The 23961-nt window shown below is 34.1% G+C and overlaps 1 protein-coding gene across 20 annotated transcripts in view; it reads left to right on the forward strand.

The window, feature by feature from the left end:
- ROBO2 (roundabout guidance receptor 2) overlaps window positions 1-23961 on the forward strand; it is a 1684719-nt gene that overhangs the window by 1544931 nt on the left and 115827 nt on the right. For 15 of the 20 annotated variants that reach the window (XM_044251123.1, XM_044251119.1, XM_044251120.1 and 12 more), the window contains 2 exons: window positions 8686-8813; window positions 13379-13390. In XM_044251123.1, the coding sequence (XP_044107058.1) occupies window positions 8686-8813; window positions 13379-13390 (140 nt within the window). The remainder of the gene's footprint in view (window positions 1-8685; window positions 8814-13378; window positions 13391-23961) is intronic. The other 5 variants (XM_044251122.1, XM_044251129.1, XM_044251137.1 and 2 more) reach the window with 1 other exon arrangement.

Below are 23961 nucleotides of genomic sequence, written 5' to 3' on the forward strand. Positions count from 1 at the left end.
GAAAAGCATCAATGAGGTTCCTATGATGCATGTATCAACTTATCCAGAAAGAAATTAAAGAAATAAGGCCACATTTATTGGACCTTTGGAAATATTTAACATCCAATTGCTTGTGAAATATGTAGGAAGCAAATTATTGTCTCAGAAAATTCATGACCCATTAGAGAAAACAGAGACTGGTAATAGATACTCGGGACAATTTTTCCTCTGATTGTATTTGCCTCAATGTGTGGCCTTTGGAGAGGAAGTTTGTCATTTTTTGCCTCATCTTGCCTAAATGTGAAATTAGTAATGAGCCACATATTTACTTCTTTCAGGGCTTTGAAGTGTTTTTAAAGATTTATGTATATGAGGGACACCTGGGTGGCTCAGTGGGTTAAGCTGCTGCCTTCGGCTCAGGTTATGATCTCAGGGTCCTGGGATCGAGTCCCGCATTGGGCTCTCTGCTTGGCAGGGAGCCTGCTTATCTCTCTCTCTCTCTCTCTCTCTGCCTGCCTCTCTGCCTACTTGTGATCTCTCTCTGTCCAATAAATATAATAAAAAAAAAAAAGATTTATGTATTTGAGAGAGAGAAAGAGAACACCCATGCATGAGTTGGGGGTATGAGAAAAGGGAGAGAATCTTCAGGCTGACTCCCTGCTGAGTATGCAGCCCAGCCTGGGGCTAGATCTCAGGATCCATGAGATTATGACCTGAGCCAAAAGCAAGAGTCAGGCATGCAATGGACTGAGCCACCCAAGTGCCCCTTGAAGTGCTTTTAGACATAGTTTCTTTAAAATCAATTCTTGGATTTCTGCAGTTTTTGCAGGTAAGAGCTAATTTGATCACATAAGTTTATCATTTCTCTGGCAGAAGATGCTTCTTTTTCTGAAAATTGATACTTGTGCTTGACTCTGCTGGGCTTGTCAGTGTACTGTCAGGGTTTGGGCTAGAAATTGGCACAGTGGTTGAGTAGTGTTAGAAGGAAGAGTGGTGTTTCCAGCTATGGAGTGTACCATTGTATTAGATCCATTGGGTTGGCAGTGTGATGAAGGAGAAAGAGTATGTACTTTGGAGTAAACAGACCTTGATTTGAAAATGCAAATTTGTTTATGAAAATGTCAAAGCTTGAAATAAGGTCAATTATTCCAGTAATTTAAAATCATCAGTGGGCCAAAACACACACACACACACACACACACACACACACACACATACCTGCTTTCAGGCATATTTCAGCCCACAAATAATCAAGTTGCAATTATATATTAGATAGTATAAATTATCTAGTGTAAAATTTCTGTATCCAGACCATGAGGCCTGAATTCTCAGTGACTAAAAGCTTGATTGTACTATTGACCATTTATTTACCAAAGCCATTAAGGAAAAGTTTGTGGGAGTAGTTGCCATTTTGGAGTAAATCCCATACTTACTTAAATGTTTCTTCTATATATGTTCATCATGATTTTTTTTAAATAAATTAATCATGATTTAAATAAATTCATCGTGATTTTTTTAAATAAATTGAAAATTTGTGCTATTTCTTGGTAGAAAGTTATAACCTCTATAATCTAATTCATGAAAAATTTAGATTCTAGATTCCAGTGTGGTCTAAACCTTTGCTACCAGTGAAATTCAAGGTTCTAGAAAACAAAGTGCCTTTTTCCCAAACTTAAACTTTGAACATTAAACTAGACTCAATAATTTTTCAATTCTTTACTGTGTCTCAGAATTTATAATCTGTTAGGTTCTTAGAAATACCAATTTCTATATTTTATAAAAGTATATTTATTAATAAGATGTGTGGTTTGCCTTCAGGCAGGTTGAACTTTATATGTCTAAGTTTTTTGTATTTTTAAAATGGGATAAATAATATTTTACCTCCTTATCTACCAGATTTTTTTTTTAGGATTTTATTTATTTATTTGACAGGGAGATATCACAAGTAGGCAGAGAGGCAGGCAGAGAGAGAGAGAGGGAGCAGAGAGCCCAATGCAGGACTCGATCCCAGTACCCTGGGATCATGACCTAAGCCGAAGGCAGCAGCTTAACCCACTGAGTCACCCAGGCACCCCTCTACCAGAATTTTTGTTAGGATAAATTAAAGAGTCTATTTGAGAACACCATGCATGTATTTTTTATTGTCATTATTTTCACAAGACGTGTGATTAGAAATCACCCCCCTTGCCAAAATAATGAGATAGCATATTTGAAAGCTTTCAGCAAAACACAATGCTTTAAGTCTGTTTTCTCATCCTCTTCACCTTCATTTGAGATATTCTTTTAGAATCACATCATTTATTCTGTTGCAGGAAGAGAGATTATTTTCTCAAGTTATTAATTTACAGAGGGACATTTATTAATGATCACTTATAAACCAGATGTCTAGATTGCTGATAAAGATTTGTTAACTTCTTTACTTTGTCTTTCTAGTAGCATTTGTATATTAAATATTTTGAGTTCTTTCATTCACAATATTATGTTGATATTAATTTATCCAATGTTTCAGAGCTAACTGTTGATATATAAACCTAACAGTATTACTATATTTCTTGATAGAGTGTAATAGCATATTTCAAATTAGTTGATCTTTCCATTCTACATATATTTGTTTAACGAGTAACCCTGCTGTGAAAGAACTACAGAAGAATTTCAGGTATTTGTTGGGTGTTCCATTATTCATTCACTAAGCCTTCATTGAACATATATATTCAAGATCTCAGGGACTTTTTGATAGGACTTGGGGTACATAGTTTGGGAAAAGAGAGACTTAGCACTTGTTCTCATGGAGCACACATGCTCTTGGAAAGACAGTAAACAAGGAAACTAAAAACTTGAAAGAGAAGTTGGTTTAAAGAGAAAAATAGTAAAAGTAACAAGAAGATATGAAAATAAAAGGAAATAAAAGTAATTTTTAAGTCACTGGTGGGTAGAAAGCTTCTTCACAGTATTTAAGCAGGAAAGACATGTTTGAGAGGATATTTAAATAATCTTAAAAAGTCAAGAAGGATTAGCAATGGAAGATAGAGAAGGGCATCCCATGAAGTTGCAACAGAAGTACAAAGACACCATGGTAACTAGGTAGTTATGTTAAAGAAAAGAATGATCATGTGCTTAGAAGAGGATGAACATGAATTTGGATAGGTAGGTGAAGAGTAGATTATCTAAAACCTTGAAGATAATAAAAATAGGTTTTATTCTGAGGGACTGAAGGAGAAATCATTGGATGGTTTCAAATAGTAGAAACACTTAATCGTCTTCAGGTATATAAACCAGTGAATTTGTATTGATGCTCTTCATTCTTCCAGTAACCCTTAGATTATATAATTGTTATCACATTATATGGTTTATGGTTAGAGATAGTTGACCTAAAAATGAGAAAATTCATAAAAAATGCAAAATACAAAAGGCTGTCATGCAAGAGAGAGTACATCTTTCTGGTTGGCCCAAGAAGTAATGGATTAGTAGAAACTTCTGGAAGAAGTCTTTTTGTTTTATCATCTATAGGCAACCTTCTAATAGAGATCAGAGATGTTCAAAAATGGAAGAGGTCACTCGTCATAGGAATTAAGTTGGAAAACTGGTTGGTAGATTTGGCACATAGGATTCAAAAGATGATGGATGGTTGTAGAAGGGTTTTTCTTGATGGAAAGATTCAGTCATCTTATATATATTCAAAATAACTTTATATAAATCCATAATGCTGATAATATTTACAAGCTTTCCTCAGGCAAAGTTCCAGTGAAAAAAAAGGGAATTTAAAGATTCTGAAACCCCGGGATATCTGAGAGTCTTCAAATCTGTTGTTGTTTGGTTTGGTTTTAAATTACAATAACCCTGTGTGATGGGACCCATCAGGACTAGTGTATTGTAGCCATTATTTCTAATTGGGATAAAACGGCTGGGCCCTCGGACATGTGTGCATATCACACCTTAGACTGGGGAAAGGTAGGTGTTAGCTGGAGAAGGTCTTAGAGATAGTTCTAATAGACATTTGTGTGGAGTCATATCTCATCCCTTCCAGTTGAGAACTATTTCCCTGGGCTTGAAGCCTTATGAAAACAAATATTCTCTAGAGCACCTGGGTGGCTCAGTAGGTTAAGCATCATCCCTGGAATCAGGGTCATCATCCCTGGGATCAAGACCAGAATTGGGCTTCTTGCTCCTGGGGGCCTGCTTCCCCATCTGCCTCTGCCTGCCACTCCCCATGCTTGAGCTCTGTCTCTCTCTTTCTCTGTCCAGTAAATAAACAAAATCTCTTTTTTTTAAGATTTTATTTATTTATTTGACAGACAGAGATCACAAGTAGGTGGAGAGGCAGGCAGAGAGAGAGGAGGAAGCAGGCTCCCTGCCGAACAGAGAGCCTGATGTGGGACTCGATCCCAGGACCCCGGGTTCATGACCTGAGCTGAAGGGAGAGGCCTTAACCCACTGAGCCACCCAGGTGCCCCAATAAACAAAATCTGAAGGCATGTCTCCCCAATTTTAATGCAGTGCCTGGCATGTAAGAGACATGTACATCTCCTTAAATGTTAGGATTTCTTGAATAAAGTAATTAAAATAATTAAATTTTCATTATAATTTTGTCAGATATCAATGATTTTCAAAGGTAAATGGAAATGAGACAATATTTAATAAGCATCAACGAATTCCAGTGAAGAAACACTCTATATAGGGAAAGAGCATTAAAAATCATCACTCCCAACCTCTTCGTACTCCAAAGCTTACCTGTTTTACAGAAAATGGGCCTATTACCTGGTGTACGTACTTTCTGCACCAAGTTGGAATTTTATGAATATTCTACAAAATCTCCATAGCACCATTGTTCTTATCCAGAATTTTATAACCTATTTCTGAAACCCTGTCTATAGTTAGAAAAAAATATATATTCCCTATTTTCTTATCACTATTTTCTTATAATGGCATGGTATCTTTGAAAGGTAGTCTCTTTCATTAGTAGCTAATATTAATTCATTTTATTCTTTCCAAGATGTATTTCATTTTTCATTATTCCTTGAAAACAGAATTGTAATCACAGGGTACAATGCACCATTTCTTGTATCTCTTGGTTTTAAACAAGCAAAATCCAATTTAAAACAAAAGAAAATTAACACACCGATGCAGTGTTCCCATTCCTATTCTTGGCTTTCTTAAATACACATTAAAGAAATGAGAAATCTCAGTAAGTCTGATTTCACATATTTTAGGTTCAAATATTATGTCATCTGTAATTTATAAGTAAATACTCTTACCTACTAAAGCAAGACATAGATAGCTCTCACCCTGTTTATCTACCATGTTGTTCCCTATATACTGAATTTATCTAACCTGAGGTTAAATTTGCCAGAAGGTATAACTAAATGTTTGATGAATGTAAAGTTATATTTCTATCCAATTGATGCAGATAATGTCTTAAGTTAACAATTAAAAATTCAACAGGGCACCTGGGTGACTCAGTAGGCTTAGTGTCTACCTTTGACTCAGGTTATGATCTCAGGGTCCTGGGATCCAGCCCTGCATTGGGGCTCCCTGCTCAGCGGGCAATCTGCTTCCCCCTCTCTTTCTGCCCTTCCCCAGTTTTTGTGCATAGGTTTGTGCTCTCTCTCAAATAAATAAATAAATAAATAAATAAAATCTTTAAAACAATGTCAACAAAGTATTTTACTGTAGGAAAGAGGTATGTACACAGAGTGGGAAAAGTGCCAGGTTGAGATCAGAGTTCAAGATTTGAATTCTGATTTTTCTCTTTAGTAGTAAAATGACTTTGAACAAGTCATTTCACTTAACTAAGGGTCAGTTTCCTCTTCTGTAAAATGACAGTGTCAGATTCAAGAGATTTTTTTTTTAAGATTTTATTTATTTATTTGACACACAGAGAGCGATAGCAAAAGACAGAGCGCAAGCAGAGGGAGTGGCAGGCAGGCAGGGGGAGGGAGAGGGAGAAGCAGTCTTCCTGCTGATGGAGGAGTCAGATGTCCGACTCCATCCCAGGATCCTGGGATCATGACCAGAGCAGAAGGCAGACGCTTAACTGACTAAACCACCCAGGCGCCCCTCAAGAGAATTATTCTGAGGTTGCTGTAAGCCAATGCATGTGAGTCTTTTTGTTTGTTTGTTTGTTTAAACTGCGAGGCAACATAATTTTTTTTTATTTTTTCCTCAATGACAAATCAGAAATCATGGGTGTCTTTTTTTTTTTTTTTTAAACTCCGAATAATGTTTTCATGTGTGTTTGATCCAGAGAGGACTTTGTAGACATTCAAGTTTATCTTCCCCTCTTTTAGCTTTTGATAAAAATTCAGAGAACTCTGAAGAGACTTTACCAAGTTAAACAAGAACCATGACCAAACTCTAGCCAGAATCCAGTTTTTCTGAGATGAATTAGAAATGTCTACAAAATACATTATTTTTATTCAATCCTTGTATCTCAGAGCTAAGCTTGTCCAGCAGAAATAGACTAACTGTAGGAAATACGGTTTTTATTAGACAGTAAATATATCACCAGCAACTTTTCTGAGCCCGTCATCAAAATCGTTTTCTTTTCTCGTTTTCAATTGGCTGAGTTAAGCAGAGCAGGTTTGTATGCCCTATTACTCTCTAATGCATTTCAGCCCCGTCCTTGCCCTAAGTTATAAATGTAGCTCATAAAAAACCTTAATAGATAAATGTGGCAAATTTGCAAATTTGCAGCCATTTAGATTTTGTTGACCCTTATATGAGTAAGGAACAAGATATTGATCATAGGGGCGCCTGGGTGGCTCAGTGGGTTAAGCCTCTGCCTTTGGCTCAGGTCATGATCTCAGGGTCTTGGGGTCAGGTTCCGCATCGGGCTTTCTGCTCAGCAGGGAAGCTTCTTCTCCCTCTCTTTCTGCCTGTCTCTCTGCCTACTTGTGATCTCTCTCTCTGTCAAATAAATAAATAAATAATCTTAAAAAAAAAAAAAAGATATTCATCGTATATCCAACCAATATTTCTTGAAATCTTATGAGTTACAATAAAAATAGCTAATATGCATTGTGCTTTCTGTGTGCCAGTTTTATGAACTTTGTGTAATGTCTCCTTGAAAGGTCACTCTCAATTCATGAAATAGGTGTTACCATCTGCACCATTTTGCTAATGAAGAAATTGGGACCCAGAGAGTTTAAGTACGCTGTCCATTTTTACATGGATTGGCGGAGGTAGAGCCCGAGGTTGAAACTCTGGCCATTTGGCTCCAGTCTGCTCTTCACCACCCGGTTATGCTACTGGATGTTGAAAGCTCAGTGTTAGGGACTGAAGCTATAGCAGTGAGTGAAGCAGGCAGGATCTCTGCCTTCATCAAAAGAGACGAATGATACAAAGTGTAAGCAAGGGCACTATGATTGTATAGCAGTAAGTTCCAAGGAGACAGTTAATTCCATTGTCAAGTGTCGTAATGGTTGGTTTCAAACAAGGGTTTGAGAAAGCTTTTCTAACAGCTTATGACATTTTTTAAATCAGCAGAAGTTTAACTGAAAAATGTGCTGACAGAAAAATAACCACCATAATTGGAGGATAGAGCATGATAACTAAGTTTGGTTGGCATGATTGGTTCATAGACATTGCTTTTTGTCATGTAAACTTCTATCAAATGGAACGATTATTAGGTCTATGTCTTACACTGTAGTAAACTTAAGCTATTAATCTTTTAGCTAAAGCCAGAAGTAGAAGAAATTTGATTATAGTAATCTTCACGGTAAGCCTAAAATGTTGTCTTTGTCCTGAAAGCAATAGGAAATCACAGTTAGTTGTGAGTAGATAGAACCAATTAAAGCAATATTTTTAAAATGCAGCTTTATTTGTATGATATGTATGAGGGAGAAGGGCAATATGATCCATCAAAAGTTATTGCAAAAGTATGTGTGTGAAATAACAAAGACTGTCAGTGAAAATCAAGAGGAAAGATCAGATAAAAAAGATAATAGCTTCGTTATTATGCTTGGGTAATTGTAATCTCTGAGAATCTAATAAGAGCATATTCTTATATGTAAGTATTTCAACAGATTCATGTTAAAATTTTATAATCTTTTTATGAACTAGTGTCTTTGTCTACTTGTTAAAAAGTAGAAGTGAGAAAATAAGTGCATGTGAAAGAGCTGAGGGTGTCCAGAAATCACTCCCAGGCAGGTTGGTGCATTAAGAGCTAATATTACTAATTTTTAAAACTCAGCCCCCTCTTAATTCCTTCAACAATGTATTTGTGTCAATTTGCCAACAAATAAGAGAATTTTTTTTCCTTTAATATAGTTCAGCTCTAGATTCAAGATGCCCAAAAAGTAAGTCATATATTGAAGTACAGTGTCACTTACAAAATAGTAAAATATAACTCACCTAGAAACTGAAATATACACTATTCCTTACTTACTATCTAAGAACTGCCTCCAAAAAAAAGTCCAAGTGCTAATAATGCCTTTGATAGTTTTGATGCAGTAAGAGTTGTTAATACATATATGAAATATGGGTAGCTGGTAATCAGGCTGAATGAGATCCAATATGAAATTCATGATCTTTTTAGTAACATCTTGAATCTAACGATCGCACTTTGTGGCTGAATGTTATGTATGTGTGCCCATGTGTTTTGTTTTAGTTAAAATATGATAATCAAAAAAGGAAAATGAAGATGAAAATGTAGTGTTATTTTAACTTATCTAATACGATATTTAATAAAACCGGTTCATTTCTACACAGGTATGACATCAAAGATGATTACACACTGAGAATTAAAAAGGCCATGAGTACAGATGAAGGCACCTATATGTGTATTGCTGAGAATCGGGTTGGAAAAGTAGAAGCCTCTGCTTCTCTCACAGTCCGAGGTAAGAAGCTTAAGATGTGAAATACAATTGAATCAACAGACTAATTTTTGGTTAAATTGGTAAGTGAACTCACAGTCAAAACAATAGCTTACACTCTTTTATCATTATTATTATTATTAAGATGCCTAGATTTTGTGTCCTTTCTATTATTAATTGAAATAAAATTGATTTCAAATTTGGGTTCAGAGGGATGATTATTTGAGGGAATTATTTTTTTATTTAATAAGTAATAGCTGAGATGGTTTAAAAGTAAATCTTAAGAATAGAAAAGATTTATACCAATCTTTTATGTACCCACCGTTTTGAAGTATTTACTTCTTTGAAATGTCACAATTTTAAAGGTACTCTGCTTTCTGTTTACTAGTTCATCAGTTTATACCAGGAGGGTACTAGTTTGAAATCCTTTTCTATTTCAGCATCCAAAAAGCAACAATAAAAAATAAATAAATAAAACCAACACCACTTCCAAAGTGAAAAATGGATACAAATGAGCTCCCACAATGAGAAAATCTGCTTTAGAGAGTGATTTGTGAAGTTCATTGGCCTTAAATAATTGAAATCGTTAGTGTCGCTCCTGTAATAACTTTCACTTTCTGGGTGTCATGCACTTTTTCATTCGTGGAACAATGTTCATTTATAGACTCCCTGGAATTGCTTGTAAGTGAAAGAAAGCATTACTTAACCCCCACAGTGAGGTAGAATGAATTAACAGACTTCCTGGTGGTGAGCGTTGATCCACATGAGTAAATCATAGAGTCCCGAGTACCAAGAGGTACCATGTGGACATCCACACTTATTCTCGCCCAATAGGCATCACCCATGGCATCATTTGCACTCACAGAACCTCAGATAGAGGTAGGCGACCACATCCTCTGCTCAGTCTTCCCACCTGTCTTCCCGCACCTTAACCGATGCCTCCTCTCGTCATCCTTTGTGAGAAGGTCAGCGGCGGGCTCTGACCCCGTCTCAGTTACATCTCACCCTGTGTAATCCCACCTCCGACCCTTGTGCAGGTTTACTCCGAGTTTTCATATGATTGGCAAAAAGCTTTGGAGGAATCTGCATGGGTGAGAAATGTGTCAGGGATTCTCCTGTTGGTCCTCCACGGGGACCATCATTTTTTTTCTGATCTATGATTTTAGCACCAAATCGTAGAACAAAAAACCAAAAAACAAAACCTGTGTTTCCCCAGGTAACTCTTAGGAGATACACACTCTGGACAACTTGGAAAATATTGGTGATTCCACACTTCTCAATCGCTCTACTTTTATTCCACAAAATCCATTTTTTTTCCCCATCCGGACATTCTAGCGGGAATTTAGATGCAAAACAAATTTTAGATAAAATCCGCATGCTAGTTGCTTACAACATCTTCATTCCTCACGAGTTAACAGATCATCAAAAGCTGTCATCCTATACCAATCAAATACACAGACTGATTATATAGTATCAGAATCCGATAACCTTTGTAAACCACATTACTACATTGAATCTACATTCTCTGTAGGTGATTATATATTTGTATGTATTCATTTACTAGGCAACCCTTTAGGAAAACAATTCACCTGACCAAATTTTCCCCAAAGCTTGTTTATTTGTTGTTTCTGAAATGAGTGGAGAAAAAAAAATAAACAACCAACCAAGAAATATTCCATTTAAAAAATATTTGCTGACTAAACAAATGGTGAGAAAAATGTGAGGAGTTATTTGTTTATAGAAGCAGCAGGGTTCTTTTTATACTTGAATGCTTGGATGAATGAGACGTGAAGTGGTCTGTTTGCTTTGAGATATTTCCCAGCTAATTGTTTTCATAATTTGTTGAAAGTTGCAGGTTTAACATTTCATTTAACAAAGCATGCTCCTCTCACATGGATGTTTCTAGCTAACTTAAAAAACTAATAGAGTTTTTTTGTTTTTAATAGGATTTTTTTTAAATCAGCAAACCTTAAATGGTCTCTCCCCTAATCTGTGTCCTGTAGATGGATTAGAGAGTTTAATCTGTGTGGTATGTATTTATTACTCATCTAAGACTGAAACCTCAAAAATAGGGTTAAAGAAAATCTCCATGATACAATAGAATGTGGAGTAAAATATTGTTAAAAATATTTTTATCATTAGGAAAAGCAGTTGGAACTTCTCATGCTAAGAGGTTAACAGGAGAAAAAGCATATTATCTTTGAATTATTTTTTTCTGTGCTCATTTTTCTGTGCACATATGTGAAATGTTTAGCCCTTCCCTGGATTGTTTTATTAGAACAGGGTCAACTGACCAAGAGGCCACATCCATTTTCATCCATTTAATGCAGGGACACAGTTTAGTTTAATTTGCTGATTTTGAAAACATCCACCTGCTAGTTTGTTTTTTTTTTTCCAGATAAAATGTTGCTATGTAACAGAAACGAGAAGTTTAATTGGTATGTTTCGGCTAAAATTTTATCATGGAGTCCAGTTGGGGAAAAGGAAAAGGACTTTTATAGTCAAAATCTGGCACAGAGATTTACTTAGTTGTTTTCTACTTTAAAATAAGGTGAAAATAAATTATAAAATTAAACTTAACAGCAAGTAGCTCCCTTTGCTGACTTGACAAAAATAAAATTAGAAAGAAATAATGCTAGACAGCAGTCGACCTCCTAGCATTTATATTCTAGTCAAATAATTCATAATCTAATAGAGCGTTTTTAAATGGGTCCAAAATGAGTTAACACAAACTACATATTTGTAAACACACTTTTCCCATTTTCAGTTATTCAGATTGACTTTGCATAAATTAAGACTTCATTGGAAAAAACTATCTTGCTTTTAGGGCAATAAAACCTTTTTTTTTTTCTTTTAAATAAAATTACTCTATACTAAGTGAAATAGAAATATATTTTATATTTTTAAGCCCAGTTTTTCGCCATGGTTTCTTCTTTTTCTCTCTTTAATATCAATAGATTCAAAATGCCTTTTGGTTTCTAAAGGAAGCATTATGTTGGAGATTCAGCCTGAGAGGGCACCTGAAAAATGTAAATTCAAAACCAAAAGGAAAAGTTCTTTTTCTACCAGACGTTAACAAAATTAAGAGATACATCTTTCGAATGAGGCACAACCTTATGATGTTAGTCTGTTGTCTTGTTCGTGGTTGTTACTTTTGTGCACACCTGCCCCCAGGAAAGAAATTGTGGATTGGGCACCTTTCTGATTTTCTTCCTCTTGCAAACACCTCATAGGCTGTGGGATGCCCTAGAGGGTCACTGAGCTAGAATTTCCATCCTGCTGCTATGATTGCTTTATTCTTCTTTGAATTATCTGAATTTCCCCTTTTCATTATAAATAATAGTATAAGACCATGAATCTCCTACAGAGGCAACTCCTTATTGTTTCAGAGAATGCACAAAGCTAGTATCATGATGTACTGGTTGAGTGAATGGATGCCTATAAATACGGTTTCAGTGGCTATATCTATCTCATTGTGTCCAATGAGGCATCATGAAGACAAAACTACCCTAAATTCTAGCGTTATGTTGTATGCACACTAGAGCTTTATCCACGGGGACATGGGCAAAACACTTGTTTGTTGTGTAAGTCTATATTTTGAATATAAGAGTTCCTAATAATTCAAATGCTATTAAATGTATTTCCTCTTCACTTGAATAATGGCACCATATGTTTTATATTTGTCCATTGCTTTTATATGAAATGGTTTACTATCCAAATTGATTTGGCTTTATTCTCTTTAAAGAAAGTATTATTGAGCCCATGTGTGTCTCTCACAATTGCTGTGTATAATAACAGGGCCAGCCTGATTTTAATGATTGAGTTATGGTATAATAAAAAATATGATAATAATTTGTTGAAGCAGCAGTTTGAAAGCCATTCTCAGTGTGAACAAGGATCAAGTTGTTACTCATTGTTTCCTGCCCTCTGCCCCGCCCCCCCCAAAAAAAAGAGAAAGAAAAGAGAAAAGAAAAAAAAAAGAAAAGAAGCTTAACAGTAGTTAGGGAGCCACTCAGTTGAAATCTCTAAGGATGTTCCAACATATTTGTTATATTTTTATCCACCCTGTCCACGGATGAAGAGTGATGTGATCTTAACTTATTACTGGCTGAAAAGCAGCGTCAGGGGCTTTTCCATAGTCCTTGTAATGGTTCTGACTAACCATGCTTAAAATCCAATTGCTATTTAAATCAGACAGTGAGGCCTTCTTTTATTGACATGACATTTGCCAGTCTGTGACTTGAATAGTTATATTCCTCAGGTTCTTAACTTTGGGGTGATACAGGGTATTTAAAAAGTTCTTTGAAATAAGAACTATAGTAAGTGATGACAATATGACTTTACATAAACTATCAATCACAAAGAGCTAATTCTGGAATGAAAATAATTATTTTCTTAGAATTATAACTTTCAGTTTTAGTCAAACTCAGACATCCTGTTCATACTTGAATTATAAGACTAGAGATCACTCTACTGTCCATACTTAAATGTTAACATTACACATCATGCATTCTGATAATTTTCTTTTCTTTTTTTTTTTTTTTTAATTTCTTCTTTATGTTCTCACCACACCATTGTAATGTCTACAGCTCGCCCTGTTGGTAAGTAGCCATCCTTCTATCCATTTAGCATGGCTTTGTACAATGCTTCATAACTCATGCATAGTAGGATTTGATAGCATGAAATATATTTATTCATCCATGTTAAAATATTATGGGAGGATCTTCCATGAAAGTTGCTCTGGATCTTTTCATCACTTTGATAAGCCATTTTGTAGTGACCTACGAGAGTAAGAATGAAGAGGTAATGATTTTCATGGAAAATAATATATGAATGTTTAATATTAGAAACTGCTAACTTTTCTTAAAGACATAAACATAATAATTCTTTTTTCTTGTATATATAAAAATCATTTAATAGTTATGCTTGATATTCATTAAGATAAATGATTAGGAACTAAATTAAAAGGTTCGATAACTTGATGCACTTCTTTGATTTTTAAACTGCTTCAAGTCCTTGCTTTGTAATGGCATTTTCAACTGCTGTGTACTTATTATCTGTTTTCCTATTTAAACAAAATTTGGTAGAATGCTTCCAGTTGTTCTAAGTAGATGCTTACACTAAGAAGAAAAGAGAAGGATGAGTTGTGTTCTTTGGCATGAAAAGTTGGTGTGGTTTTAACATTTCTCATCCTTCATTGACTGTACAAAATTGAAGTTAACAGTTTGTATTTGCAGTAATTTAAGTGGTAATTATTTGTAAACATTTGGAAACTCAGACCTTATCAAATTCACTGATTTTATAACCTTTATGCGTCTCTTTTAAAGTTTAGCCTAAACAACCAACAAATGTGTTTAAATAAAATAAATCTTGGTAATTGTGTTGTAAGTAAATGAGCAGATGGATGCATAAATGGATGGATGGATGGATGGACGGATGGATGGATGGATGAATGAATTTACTATAGTGCTTTTTTAATATATAAAAAGATACTTGAATACGTTACTTGATTTGACACAAGGTTTATAAATAGTCCATCTAACTTCCAAAGCCCTCTTAATACACTGACTTGAGGTTGACATTTGATATATATTGTTTCACTCATAACATTTTTTTTCCATTAGTTGAAACATTTACAAACCTTATTGTTATGTAGTATATTCTTGCATAGATAGCAAATACAGAAAATTAGAACTTTGGTTTCCCAATCTGAGCTTCTGATCTGTTATTTATGAGCAGTACTTTCTTTGATAATTGTTTAATATCCTTGATCCTAGGTCACTTCATCTATAAAATGGAGAGAGTAGTATTGACTTATCAAATCTGTTGCAGGAATGAAATAAGCTCAAGATTGCTTATATATGTGAAAACACTTTATGTCAACATTGGTTAACATATTCTTAATTTCTGAGATATATGTTATTTTGTATTTTTATTTTTTGAAACACAGTTATGGCTTACAATTAATTTCAATGTAAAATGCAGTGATTTTTTTCTTTAAACACAATTATTAAATTGATCATGCTTTTTACAGTTGGGGATGTTAGGAAATAGTGGAATAGGTTACATTTTAAGCCTTATTTTTTAGTATTTGTACAAATTCCTATTAACGATAACTTTACCTATCTATGGTATGACATCTAAAATTAAGAAGTGAATGGGAAATAATAAGATAACTTTTCAAGTTAAAAGGAAAAATGACTTTTAAATTGTAGATCTTTATATATAGAAACCTTATGCCAATAAACCATGACCACTTGATTTATATTATCTCACAAATTTCCAGGACAGAAAACAGTATGTTCATAATTTCCAATACATTTAAAACACAGAAATAACAACAACAACAACAAAAAAGATATACATTGATTAGCAAATGTGATGTACAGAGAGAATTGAGATATACTTGTCACCTACAAGGTATTTCAAAGTTATTTCTGTTTTTATTCTTGTTTTAAATGATTTCTTAAGTTCCCATTGGACTGGAACTAAAAAATAGCTTCTTGACACATTGTATTTTATTCTGGGAAGGACGTCATTTCATAAATCTATCTCCAATGACTTGTGACAGTGTTCAGAAATATGAAGAACTATACTTTAAACTTGACAACTGCTATTAATTTTGGAAACTGAATGTTGGATATGCTTTTATTGGATCACCAAAGATGAGATGGATAATGAGGAAATTAGCTTGCTTTTTCTTTGCATACACATTTTACATGAGTTTTAATTCAGGAGCTATAGATATGCCAACTTTTTTTAAAAGGTCAGAAGGTACAAATCAAGTAGATCATAAATTAAGTAGTCAAATAGTAGAAAACTATATTAATATTAATATTGTAAGTTGACTAAAACACAAGTTTTTCAACTTTGAAGCTCTTAGCAAAGTACATTAATATTAATATTTATTAGTGGTTTGAAATGCAAGTTTTTCAACTTTGAAGTTCTTAGCAATAACATATAGGGTATTCCACAAAGAAGAAATCATAGAAAGGGGGAGAAAATCCAGCTTTGAAGTCCAGTATAGATTAGGTGAAGAAATATGTACCGAATATCTGAAATTTAGAGAAAATTGAAGGGATAATTCCTATGTAAAGTTTTGAAAGAAAATTAGAAATATATGCAAATTCTAGAATATCTATAGTTTCAGAAGTCAATCATTACATTCCATACAGGATTAAGAAAACAACCACAACAACTTGGTAGTCCGTGTGGAAAGCTCATTTAGAAATCATTATAAGTCCCCAAACTGGGAGTTTTGTCTAAATGGATAACTCTTATGACCTTCATTTGAATTAAATAATTGGCAACATTATGCAATTTGCAGTTGGAATAAACACCTTCTGGCCTAATCTTGAGATTGCAGGAAAACCTCTCGACTTACAGGATCTTCAGTGGGGGAAATATCACTGAAAGCAGAAAATTACATACTTGCCAATGGATAAAAGTGTTCTCCAGATTTCACTTGCTCATTGGCGAAGTCAACGTTTCAAAAGGAGTCCTTTAATGCAACTTCTATAATTTGCTTACCACAAAATTCAGGACAAATGCCACTTTGATTATTAAAAGTCTGCCAGCCCTTTCTGAGGCTTCGACTTTTTACTATTCCAAAGTCATTCTTTGTATGAGAAGCAAAAGTACATCCTAGGACAGAGTTAACTAAGAATGCTGAAATATTCACTTATTTGGAAAACTCTTTTGATACGTTCTGATAAGGGAACTGACAGCAGAAAATGGAATACATATCTTGCTTCCTATACCCATCTGTCTTATTTTTCTCTTGGAAGCCCTTCCCAAGCTTAAAAATAAAAAAGAACATCTATTTTGGAGATGGGCAACACATTTTTTCCTACAGCAACTCAAAACATGATGAGTAATTGGAAGAGAACTGTCAAATCTACCAGCTGCCTTAGGAGTGAAGCTGAGCCCTGCTCCGTTTTCTATCATGTAGACCATATGCTAGATGCTGACTGCTTCCCGTATGGAAGCTAAAAGCTGTGGGCATCAGGTAAAAACTTGTTTAAAATATCAAAACAAACTGACAATACACAACTTTAGGGAATCTTCTACCTATTTCCTTAGTTAGTGACTCAAATGTATGTTTCCTTTGCATGAAAGAATATAACTGGCCACACAAGAGTTTGTAGGTATTGAGAAATATATATGTTTGAGGCAAAATCCCATTTTTAATTATTATTTTTAAGAAGCAGCCAGTATTCTAAACAAAAATCTATGGGGACATTGTTCTTTTCCAATCTTCTCACTGCTTAAACACAAAAATTAAACATATCCTCATTATAGAAAGTTCCGTTTTGACCCGAAGTGTAGTTTTGTTTTAAGGGGCTCTAAAACACATTATTGAGACCACCAAGGGGTCCAATAAAAAATGAATATTTGAAAAAGTCATCCGAGGCAAATTATAAAGCAGACATTACATACAGAATAACACAACTGATCTTTCAGACACCACCACCCTCCCTCCCACCTTGAAATCTGGAAAACTTTATGTGCTATATATAATTTAACTTAATATTGGAAATATTCCAGGCTTTCTTTTTCTTAATCAGAAAACATGTAGGTATTATATATGAATCCTTTCATGTCAAGATCTACTTTTCTGCAAAAGGCATCCTGAGTGTGTCTTAGAAGGAAACCTCTAATTTTATTCCTTGCAGACTTTCTTCTTTGGACAAGCTGTTACCCCATGACCTGAGGTAATCATCTCTCTCCTACAAGCACTTAATGTTTCCTGCACCTGGTGCTAATTAGCTACCTTATGCAGAGTCCCATTTAATTTTTATTAAGTATCACGTTTTTCATTGCTCCATATGTTTTGATTAAATAGTAGCTTTAAAAAATGCATTCTGTTTTGTCTTGTATGTTCCAACAGACTTTCCATAATGTGAAACATTTAAAATATCTTAATCTAATGATAATTCTTAAAGTGAAGAACAAGTATGGGCTACTTCCCAAGCTTGCCTGCTTTTAGTCACTGACTTGATGCTTCTGCAAGGACCTGTGTGTTCAACAATGTCTGTTCACTGTCTCTAAAGTAAAGGATAGGTATAAAATTCTTGAGTTGTATTTTTTTTCTCAGACCTTGGTGAAAATGTTGGATTGTTTTAGTATCGGATGGTACTGTAGTAAAGTCTGAGGTTTATGGAATATTTTTATCTTGGGCTGATTCCCTTTAATGATTTGAAGACCAAATCATTAGTCCCTTCTTCTGGAATCTTGCTAGATTATATCTTGGTCCTGATCATGCTGTGACTAATATCCCCAGGACACAAGCCCCTTGAATCTGCAGATTCATGCTTGAATTTACTCTGTTTCAACAGTGTTTTCTTCTCTCTTATCTTTGACTATCTCTTTCTGTCTCACTTTTTCTGTCTCCCATGAGCTATGTGGCTTTGCTTTGTCTCAATTCCATATTTATTAACTTCTGTATAATAATTTTGAAGTATCATTTTTATTTCATATTGTCTGATTTCTTAGTGCTTAAATAATCTCCCTAACTTTTTCAATTGTGAATATCATTTTTTGTTTTTGAAATATATTTTTAAAATACATTTTGTTTATTTAATTTTATTTTCTCTTTTCATCATTTCCTTGCTAATCTTAAATATAATAGTTTTCATCTCTAGTTACCTTTGAGCTCTTTTATTACATTTTGAAGGTTTTGGTTTTTTTTAAGTTTGATTCTTTTGAAAAAGAGAGGCCCTGTTGCATGTAATGTCATTTAGACTATGGACTACTATTTAAAGTACTTCTGTGTTTCCTTAGGTAATTCTTTGAAGCTCAAGATTCTCTTTCTTTCTTTGACTAATTGATTGTATTCTTTCTGTCAATAATTAAACAGTTAATGTGTAGTTTGTTTTATTTTATTTTACATATATTCTGTTTTTAGACCCTACCTGATTATTAGCCATTCAGTTAACTGCTTAAGATGAGAGTTTGCATGTTTGGAGAATAGCAAATGGGAAGTACCAGGGTCATTCAGCAGCCTCTATGGATGTTATCTTGAATAGTTTATCAAAAAAGTTTTTATTTCTTCTCAATATGCTAGTGACCTGGATGGTAAACAGCAGATCTCTTTAAGTTAGAAGCTTTCTGTAGTCCTTATGAGATTCCCTCTTCATTTTTTTTCATAAGCCCTGTTTCATAATCAAGGTGGTTTTTAGATGTATTAGTTTTCTACTGCTGTGTAACAAATTACCACAAATTGAGCAACTTCATTAGCACCCTGTTTATTAGGCCACAGTTCTATAGGTAAAAAGTCCAAACAGACTCACCTGAGTCCTTTGCACTTCACAGGACAAAAGCAAGGTTTTGATCAGGCTGAGCTCTTTTTTGGAAAACTGTCCAGAAGAATCCACTTCAAAATTCATTCAGTTTTTTATTGACAGAATTAAGTTCTTTGAGGGCACCTGGGTGGCTCACTCGGTTAAGCATCTGCCTTCAGCTCAGGTCATGACCGCGGGGTCCTATGACTGAGCCCCACATCAGGCTCCCTGCTCAGCTGGGAGCCTGCTTCTCCTTTTCCCTCTGCCTGCAGCTCCTGCTGTTTGTGTCCCTTCTCTCTCACTCTCTCTCTGTCAAATAAATAAATACAAGATCTTTTAAAAAAAAAAAAAAAAAAAAAAAAGAGGACCTAACCAGAGTCGTCTTCTCTTAAAAAAAACAAAAAACAAAAAACTGAGTTCTTTGTGATCTATAGGATTAAAATCCCCATGTCCTTGTTTGTTGGCTGCCAGTAGTGGGGTCCCAGGTCACTTGCCAGCCTTTGCACATGGCCGTCACAACCTTCAACTTCAGCAGTAGTCTGTTGACTCATTCTGATATCAGCTAGAGAAAATTTCCAGATGGAAATGTCTCATCTAATTATGTTAGGCCCATCTGATTATTCTTAGGGTCAACTGATTAGTAACCTTAATTACATAAGCAAAATTCCTTTTGTCATGAGATATCACATAATCATGGGAGTGTCTCCAGGAAGTGAAGGTTGTGGAGGCCACCCTGCAATTTTGCCACTCACATTAGGCTTGGCTTTTCCTTTCTTTCAGTACCTTCTGCTCAACTTCTGCATTTTAGCTATTTTCTACAGTCAGATCTCATATTGTCCAAGTCTCCTTCTTGACTCTAAATTTTTTCTTTTTCTTATCAAAGGACCATGGGATGGGCTCTCACATTGTTAGCAGATAGTTTTTGTGAAATTGGTATTGATAGAAGATTGTGGATAGAGGCTAGTTGGTATTTACCATGCTTACTCATTTTCTCCAGACTTGACTATGTTTGACAGAAGTACTTCACCACTTGTGTTTTTGAGCTATGTAGTTTATCTAAATTATTAATTTCTCTTGAAATAAATAAAGGAAAGTAGAACAATAAGCCTTTACTCCATTATCTTAACCTAAGTATCAAAAATCTTAAATACTCATTAATTTTAGAGTTTATTAAAATAAGAATAAAATAAACACTAAATATGTTAATTTAATAATTAAAATTAAAGTACTATAAATATCAAAATAATATAAATACTCTGGACTGAAACAGTATTAGGAGATTAGTGTTAAGAGATTTGACTGACTACTGCCAGAAAGAAATAGCAAGCATATTTTAATCACACCTTCTAAGAAAGTGAAAATTTTCATTTACATGTTATGCTAATTTGTAATTTGACAGATATCATGATACCTATATATATTTGTGTGTATTTCTATGTACTATAAAATAGATATTGTGATATACATTACACCTAAAAATTATATGCATGACAGTTGAATTATGACTCTACTTATTTAAACATATTAAATGTCACTCAAGGGAATAGCTCATAATTAGATTCATTAAAAATATATAAGCTACCAAGTTAAATTAAATTTTGAGTTAAAATATATCTGAATGCCTTTTAAAGTCTCTTATGGCAAGCAATGCTTTCCAGATTTATTAGCGATATTATTTTCATCTGTCCTGAAAAACTGTTAACTCTTTGTTAGTAAATACATTGTTGCATTTATTGTTCTGTTGCCTCTAGGTCTAGCATAACACTTACAAGTGGTAGGGGCAAGCCAAATGGTGGTGCAGTTAACTGATACACACATATGCATACATAGGTAATACTTGCCTAGAAAATGTTTATGCAAGCAGCTTTAAATAGTGCTATAAAAAGATGAAGCAACATTAATGGTAGCAGGCCAATCACATAGTCTCCATTCTGCTAGGAGGAGATAAAATACAACAAAAAGAAGGCACTAATGAGTTAGGATGGTGCCTTACTAAGCGTGTAATTAATGTTATTAAGAAACATTGCAGTTGCATATTAAAATTCCGTTAACTAAGCAGCCCTTCAGCATCAGTACATTTGTTTCTTGGTTGCAAGTCCCCCCCCCCTTTTTTCTTTTTCTGATTGGCATCTTCATGCAATCTTTTTCTAAAAAAAATGAGATAATGGGATGTGATCAGCCTTCGTGGTTTAGCTGGAGTGCTGACATGACAGTTCTGGCAAGTTGACAGGTTAAGTGAGTGAAAATGGATGTCTTGTCTCACCATTTACTTGAAGAATCCTCTCCACACCCCCATATTTACTGCCCCTTCTATCCACAATGTGGAAAAGTCTAGTTTTCCCAGGTTAGGATCTAGATAGAATTTTCTTCACTACTCTTTCAACTGTTCTCTTTCTGTTGGTGAAAAATGAGATTGTTTATAATCTAAACATTGCTTTATTTAATAATTCATTTGCTTTTAAGTTGATAGTTTGGGTTTTTTTTTGTTGTTGTTGTTTTGTTTTGTTTTTGAGAATGAACAGTCCCTTAGAGAAAATAAAATTTTATTTTGTCCTCAGTATTTTAGTATTTAGTTAGTCAGGAAAGCAAGAATAGTAGTTTTACTGTTGATAATGGACAGAATGATATATGAAATGTGCTTGACAATTCAGAATTTGTTTAAAATTTTGTCAGATTTTTCTAGACATTCTCAATTTATAAATTTTATAGAATTTGGTATGTCTATGAAATTTGCATGTTGAATCTCAGAATGATTTCCTACAGCTGCAGCGGTTCCCATATTTACCTATAATCAAAATGAAATCTATTTTAGTACACTGGAATATAATAAGGTTTAAAATTATCTTAAACGTACCCAACTTAGTTACTCTAGGAATTAACTATTACATTTATTACAACATAGAACTATTTACTATCATCAGAGTCTAAAACCAATAAAGATTATTTACATGAAAAAAATTCCTGGTTGCACTAACATAAGCCTTTAGGTTTAACAGACTGATCTGGATTGCCAAAGCTGGTGACGCAGGCTAGTTAGGGTGATAGCTGTTGCAGTCTGAGAAACTCGCATCTCTGTCATAATGCATGCATTTTTTTCCCTCTTTGAAGAACAAATTCCCACTTAACCTTCCTTATCTACTTAATTTCAAAGGAACAATTCAACCTGTCTCTTTCTCTCTTTCTCTCTCTCCTCCTTTCTCCATGCTTTCCTCAATTGTTGGAGACAGACTGAGTCAAGTTATTGTCATAATGGTAGGACATCCTGTATTATACCCTCACCATATTCCTCATGTTGTGTCGTACTTGATCGTCTTCATGTGAGTTTCCTCTGTAGCCAGTGAGTTCCAGGGACAGAGATCTTAGTACCCTCAGACCCTAGCACAAAATGAAACCAGTAAATGTTTGTGGTTGGCTAAACCAACCAACCAACCAACCAAGCAACACCTGAATTCATTTCTAACATAAATTTTGCTACTATGATGTTTTCCAGTGATGTCTTTAAATTGTCTTTAAAAAATAATTAAGACCAAATACAAATAGTTATGTGCATATAGCTGTTTATTATAACACTGTTTTTATATGCTTGCCTATAAAACCCCAAAATTCAAGATATTTTGAACCAAATTAATTTATTCTTTTCAAAGGCATTCTGTGTACTCTAGATAATCATAGAAATGTTTCATTTTGATGTTTGCATTGTTCCTTTTCAGGGAGGAGTATATTATGTGTGAATATAAATTTTAAAAAATGATTTTCACCAGGATTATCAAACATGCATACTTGTGTGTGTGTGTCTTATTTACTACTAAAGCTCAGTACTTTTGATACTCCTTGGAATTGCTTACTATATATGACAATTTAGAAGGCCACTTTCATTATTTTATAGTCACACTATAGAATTCATTTGACCAACTCCATGACTTAATTTAATCTTCAGATTTTGAATAATCACGCATTACTTTTTGAGTTCTAGCTATTATGTGAAACCTCAAAAAGTAGTCTTCCCACAATCAATAAATTCCATGAAAGTAGTTCTAAAATAGCTGCATAATTGCAACATGTCTTTATTCATACAAGTCTGAAAGCAATTTGTATACTGGAGATGTTTCATAGGTAGAGTAGAATGGAAAGTCTAAATGGATGAAGATTATAAGAATTGTGATTCTTTGTAACCATTCTATTGTCCTTGAACATATACTTTACTTTTCATATTTATGAAAGCAGTATGCCATTTGGTACTTTTACTTTTTCATACTGACATTCAGGAAGCAAATATATAGATAAATTTATATATATTTACACTTATAAAGAGACATTAGATTATTGAAGAAGCATATATATGGATAGATAATTACTACATTATTATTAGAAGAAAAGGTATAGGTGTTGGAATTTTACCATGGAATTTTTAATATTAGCTAGAAGTAAGGTGCTGGCTGAGAAAGAAGGCATAGCACTCATCTAGAAGAGTTAATGCCATGAACTCATTAAGAAAGAGGTGAGCTGGAAAGGTAGGTAATTTAGTAATTTGATTACTTGTATTCCTTGAAAATAATGACAAATGAATTAAATGTGATTAAACAGAGTTTATAAAAGTGATTATTTTAAATCCTATATCCCTAAATTATGTTTTCCTTTTATATGCGCTGCTTCCTCTAAGATGAATTATGTGTTAATAAGCTTCAAATTAAATATTTTATGACATTATGCATTTCCAATATTATTAACAGAAATTCTTTTGAAGTCAAATGAAGTGTTAAATAGTAAAAGTCAAATAGAATTAGGTAAGTTGAAGAAACAATCATTTATCAATTAGAAGTTAGTCTGTTCTGATGATAAACTAAGTAAACATTCATCTCTTATTCCCACTCTATACTGCATTTTAATGA

Source organism: Neovison vison, chromosome 6 (assembly GCF_020171115.1).
Source record: "Neovison vison isolate M4711 chromosome 6, ASM_NN_V1, whole genome shotgun sequence".
In the NCBI taxonomy this organism is placed as follows: Eukaryota; Metazoa; Chordata; class Mammalia; order Carnivora; family Mustelidae; genus Neogale; species Neogale vison.